We start from the raw sequence: 6,371 nt of genomic DNA on the forward strand, positions 1-6,371 counted from the left end.
AGAGCAGTCAGGGTTCCCTGCCCTGTGGAAAGTCCAGGGTCTTCTCCCCTCTATCCAGGTCTAGGAAGGTGAACATCCAAACTGGCTAGGCTCCCACAAAGCCAGAGCATGAAGTAGGAACAAAACCCCTGCCATTGTCCTTGGCTTCTCATCAGCCCTCATTGTCCGCCATGTTCAGAATAATCAAACTGAGGGCTGAAATCAACGAAATAGAAACACAGAAAACAATCCAAACAATCAATGAAACAAAAAGCTGGTACCTGGAGAAAATCAACAAGATTGATAAACCCCTATCCAAACTAATCAAATGGCAGAGAATTTGTAAATTATTAAGATCAGAAATGAAAAGGGGGACATAACCACAGACACAGAGGAAATTCAGAGAATCATTAGATCCCACTACAAACCTGATTTTTCTTAACTCAGAATGAATCCACAGCCTCTCATTTCCTGTGAAAACAAAACCAAAACCTCTTTTTCCAAAGTAACATACCCTTTGACTTCAATTTTGAAGTCAGGATATTTTCAAAATATTTATCTTGAATTAATTCAGCAGGAGTTATAAACAAATATATTTTAGCAGCTGTTGCTCTTTCTTCAGCATTCAAATAATTCAAAGATAACATAATAACATACAGTATCCAGATTCTCTGTGTATTTTTCATATTTACTTGGCTTTATTTAAACCTCTATTTCTTTTTTTTTTTAATTTTTTGCTTTTTGAGACAGGGTTTCTGTGTGTATCTTTGGATGCCCTGGAATTTTCTTTGTAGACCAAGCTATCCTTGAACTCACAGAGATCTGCCTGTCTCTGCCTCCCAATGCTGAGATGAAAGGTGTGTATCGCCACAACTTAAACTCACAGAGGTCTGCCTGCCTCAGTCTCCCAAGTGTTGGAATTAAAGGTTTGTACCAACATATCCAACTACTCTCTTTTTTTATTTTAAGGAATTTAAACATTTTCTTTTCTATTCAAAGCCTTAATATATTTTAAAACACACTGTAAGCCATTTAGAGGTTTTCTTTGTCTTTGAATGTGTCTTTACTGTATATCTCTCTTTTTTCTGACCACATGAGTATTTAATTTGTTAAGCAATATGTAAAGGATTAAAACCATGACTTTGACAGCTGGATCCAGCCCATTTCTTAGTTTTCTGAGATTCCACATTTATGGCAGTTGTACTGGCTGTAGTCATGTTTAATGCCACAATTCTATGTGTTTTAAGGTCCTTGCTAGCAAGCAAACTGCAGCAGTGTGCTCAAAAACCACACTCAAATGCTCTGTAGCTGGTCCTTCTGTCTGAAGGAGTCAGAGTTAGCATTGGCAGGACAGCCCAGAAAGCCAGAATTTTAAAATGCTGCTTTTGTCCTGCTATGGATGAAAACAAAAAAAGCATGCAACCAGCTTTTCATCAAAATCCTTTAAGTATTTTGTGGAAGGACCTCTTAAAAACAGCTGCAAGGTTTTACAGCTAAAGTACTCTTAAATGAGAGTGCTTGCCTCTACCAAGCAGAGCCCACCTGAGAAAGTGCTGCTTTCAATCAGCCATGCTTGACTCTATTATTTTATGTCTAGAATTACTTCCCAAGCTCTCTCAAGCTTTATGTGGCTGCAGTTTTCCAGATGTTGAAAACTGTTATGCTGAGGCTTTCTGTTCTCCCCAGTTCCCGCAGTCATTAAAAACCAAAGAAATCACACATAAGTCTGCATTAGTTATAATCTGATTGGCCTAGTAGCTCAGACTTTTTATTTACTAAATCTTATATCTTATATTAGCCCATTATATATTTCATGTTTATGTTAGTCAAGTGGTTTGTTACCTTATTTGGCGAGGCAGTCACATCTTGCTACTTCTGTGGCTGGGTCATGAGTGCAGACTAGGACTTCCTTATTCCCAGAATTTTCCTGTTCTCATTGACTCACCTCTATTTCCTGTCTGGTTTTCCAGCCTATATTTCCTGCCTGGCTACTGGCAAATCAGTGTTTATTTAAAATATAATTGACAGAATGCAGATCATTGTCCCACAGCAACATCTGATTTTCAGATCAAGGATCTGTGACTCAGATATGAGGGCAGAGACCACAAAACTCATTTGCAAGTGAATCTATGTAAGCGAGAACTCTGTGGAGGAAACAACGGAGAGAGAAATGTATCTACATGATGAAACTAAAATCCTGTAAACTTTGAAAATATGTTTAAATACCTTGGTAGAAGTAGGGTATTATATTTTAGCCAAAAACAAATTGATTACACACTAGCAATTTGAGAAGATCAGAAAAGATTTCAAGACAAAAAAACTACATTTTGACAGCATTTTCAGAAACAGATGTGAGGCTCAGGGGACCTTAAGCAGTATGTTAGCTAGAAACCTCCTTCAGGCTCCTGAACCTCAGCTGCTGTCTCTAGCTGCATTACATTCATAGTATGAGTACCCAGAGCATAGCCAGGATCATTGATAAAATTGATGTTCATGTTTTATGTGAGGATGATGGAGGGAGTGTAGGAAATCAAGGTTAAATACCAGGGTATTCCTACATGATCTGTTGGCTCCTAATGAAATCCTAAATTCTACTCTAAATGGAGTAGCTCTGTTGTGAATCTAGGGAATCCACTCTCAATGATCCCTGAGTCTCTTCAAGACTGATCCTGGTGCATACAGCACAGCCCGGTCTGCCCTGTGTAATGCTATATATCTTATTCAGATAAAATTGCAAATTATATAAAAAGTAAATATTACAGTAGAAAACAGTACTTCAAAAATATTGAGATGTCTTAAAGATTAGTACAGACTAAATTCTAGACTAGTGCAATGAGAAACACGACTTTGATGCACATAGCAGGCCAAGAAACAGAGAAGCCATCCCTTCATGGGCTTGTGCAACTGCTTTGATTCAGCACTCTGAAATGATTTGTGCTAGTGCTGGGGAGTCTCTATTGGCCCTTAGTACCACTTGCTCATCTCAAGGTCTCTGTAGGAAGGTTTTGTACAGGTTCACACAAGAGTTCTAGCACTGTGTCTGGTAGAGTAAAAAACGGCTGTGCCCTCTGTTTTCAGACTATTCCGTTTTAAGGAAACTTGGCACTAGGAGGTGTCCCTGCTGATGGTAACTTAGGGTTTGAGAACTGAATTATAATCAATATTTTCATTATACCATAGTATTCCCATGAACTCTAGACCCTATCTTGGTGTCTGATAGACCCAGTGTATATGACAGCTGGTTAATGAGAACACAGAGACAGTGCAGGTGAGAGAAAGGTTCTGGGTGTGTGATGGCTGAACCAGGTCAGGTCCTGACTCCTTCACCTGGACCTGGAACAGGTCACCTGGGTACAAGCAATATCATCATCAGTCATACATTCCAAACATGGTGTACCTGGGTCTCTTTCCTTAAACCCTGGAACATTTCCAGGTTGGAAAGGTCATGAGGCAGAGGAGCACAATCAGGACAACCATGGTCTGCTGGAGGCTCCAGTGAGAAGGAGATGGGACATCTCATATTGAATAATAAATACTGTTGTAGAAACCTCAAATTACCATTTGAATCAAGGTCTCACATAAACTACATAAGAACTAGACCATTGGACTGAATCACAGAATTGGATGAGAACTTTTAAAAAAATACACTGTTTTAATTGGGAGCATTTACTTCTGTTTGGGTAGTCTAGTTCTCATGGAGACAAACATAGAGTCCACTAGACTCACTTGTGGTTCTGAGCTCCTTGTGTCATCTAGGGTTTTATTCTCCTTTGGCTTCTTCAGGAAATAATACAGGTCAAAAGACAGAATCACTCCAGCTCAGTATGATGATCTGCATTTTGTTCAGGTAAAGGACATCCTAAGTTTAAAAAGCAACTATAATGGGGCTGTGAAAATCCAGTTTTTGACACACAAGAACCCTTCAGTTAGATCTAAACACAGAACTCAGAATCCATAAGTAAAAAATAAAGAAAGAAGAAAGGAAGGAAGGAAGGAAGGAAGGAAGGAAGGAAGGAAGGAAGGAAGGAAGGAAGGAAGGAAGGAAGGGGTGTGATATCAAACCAGGTATACCATGTAGGTAATCTGGAGACTAAACAATCACTGTGAATAACTGGAAAATCAGACAATCCAGTCATTGAGATCCAGGCCCAGGGAGATAGAATTTGCCTCAAAACAAGTGTTGCAGGTTTTTAGAGAAATGCTTCATATGTCATCACAGACACACACACACACACACACACACACACACACACTCACACATGGAGAGCGAGAGAGATTGAGACAGACACAGTGAGATATAGGGTAATAGGGAGAAACACTATAATAAATCAGCACACACAACACAACAGGAAACAGAAATTAGAATGAACATTTGGTCATTCAAGGATTACTCCACACTATATCTGTAGAGAAAATCCTTAAGTGTGATATGTAGAGGCAGTGCATACAAGAGAAGTGCAGTCTTCCCTGCTTCTCTGAGCAGGCTCTTCTGTGACCCAGATTTCTCAGTGCTCTCAGAGCCCCCTGCTGGTCTTGTGTTCTCCACAGAGGTGTTTTTGTCTGAATTCTCAGTAGCATTCACACACTGTGTATCTTGTACAGTAATACATGGCTGTGTCTTCAGATCTCAGACTGTTCATTTCCAGGTACAGAGTGTTCTTGGCGTCTTCTCTGGAGATTGTGAACCGACCCTTCACAGAGTCCTTATAGGAGGTGCTACCACCACCAGTATTAATATATGCGACCCACTCCAGCCCCTTCCCTGGAGCCTGGCGGACCCAGCTCATCCAGTAGCTACTGAAGGTGAATCCGGAGGCTGCACAGGAGAGTTTCAGGGAATTTCCAGGCTGCACTAAGCCTCCCCCAGACTCCAGCAACTGCACTTCACACTGCACACCTGTAAACACAAAGAATTCAGGTTAGAAAACTGACACAGAAGATATTTTTTCTCTTTCTCATGTACACAGAACACACAGCATCTCATCTTTATGAATTACCTTTTAAAATAAGAACAAAGGAAACCAATATGAGCCTTAACTCCATGGTAAGTGACCTGTCTTCAATGTTGAACCCTGACTGGAAGGACTTTGGGAATCCAGTGTGTGTCTCCTCTGCCAGAGCTGCAGGGTCAGGGCAGGGCTGGATTTTATGGGCACAAAGAAGCCTTATTTGCATATCTTCCTCCCATAACAGGCTCTGTAGCTGGACCTGGGTAGAAGGCAGTACTCAGAGCATATATTAGACATCATATACACTGCTAACAGTTATAGAAATTGAAGCATTAATGTAGCTCTGTATACATAATTTCCTTGTTAGTGATTCACCATACATTAGTTACTTTCCTTTTCCCCATATGCATAGAAAAATGTTGTGTTTCCACACTGTCATGTATCTTTAGGGTCAATGTGAAATAGAAAACCTCCACACAAAGCTGCATTTCTAGATATAAGCTTTGTCTGCCCCTCTGTCTCTGCTTGACATGGCTTCTTCTTGAGGTGAATCCTGACAGGAACACTTGAAACTTTTCTGAATTCTACTCAGTTCTAAGAGGTGCTATGGTACGCCCTATGGAATTTTGCAAATAATACATTTCTTGTATTGTCTGTCTTCCTTTTAGTGAAAATGTATTTGTATTTGCAGCACTTAGTGGTCTGCATCCTGAAGTTCTCCCTATGATCACTTTGTAGCTCCCACTCTGCCTTTCCCACCTCAATACCATGCAACACATGGCTGGCTTCATGCTGTCTAAATTTAATTTATTTCTACATATTTATATTTTCATCACAATGTGGGCATTTCATAAGTGTCTATAACCAAACACAAAACTTCTGCATCAGTTGTGTACTTTCAGGAGGCTTTGTTTTTGTTTTCCCAAATTCTCATGGTTTGCTTTCTACCCACTCAGGAACTTTTTCACACTGCACCCAACTTTTCCTTTGAAAACACTTGTATTACCCTGTGCTTTTTACCTTCTGTCCTTCACTTAAGATGTCTTTTCCTGTTTTGACTTCCATTCTAGTTCCAAGCCTACACAACAGAACTTTCAAACACACAGTCTGTATTCTCTATAAGGCAGAAAATGTCCTTCCCAATCTTCAACGTGTTGTGTGATATAAGATTTCCAGTAACATTCAAGTTCCTCCAAGGCTCAGAGAACACTGATGAAGAAGATGAGGGAAGAATGTAAGGAGTGGAGCACAGGGAGAGGTGCTGTGAAATGCTGTCTTCTGGACATGACATGGATATCACAATCATGGACTCATAATGGCTGCTGTTGTCTGTATAATCCTAACTAGGGCCAAGCCAGCCTGGTATAGTTAGGGCTGATAATTCCTTGGCCCTACTTCTTACAGTGGAGTAGATGGAAATGTATTTTCTGGACAAGGGATATA

General features: G+C 40.2%; 1 gene segment (V, D, J or C); it reads right to left on the minus strand.

The window, feature by feature from the left end:
- Positions 1-4,547: 4,547 nt before the first annotated feature.
- On the minus strand, positions 4,548-5,093 carry LOC126494716 (immunoglobulin heavy variable 3-74-like). The segment is given in 2 exon segments: positions 4,548-4,876; positions 4,977-5,093. Coding segments are annotated over 2 exon segments (375 nt in total).
- Between the last annotated feature and the right edge of the window lie 1,278 nt (positions 5,094-6,371).

Source organism: Alexandromys fortis, unplaced genomic scaffold, assembly GCF_014885135.2.
Source record: "Alexandromys fortis isolate MF-2015 unplaced genomic scaffold, M_Fortis_MF-2015_v1.1 scaffold_323, whole genome shotgun sequence".
In the NCBI taxonomy this organism is placed as follows: Eukaryota; Metazoa; Chordata; class Mammalia; order Rodentia; family Cricetidae; genus Alexandromys; species Alexandromys fortis.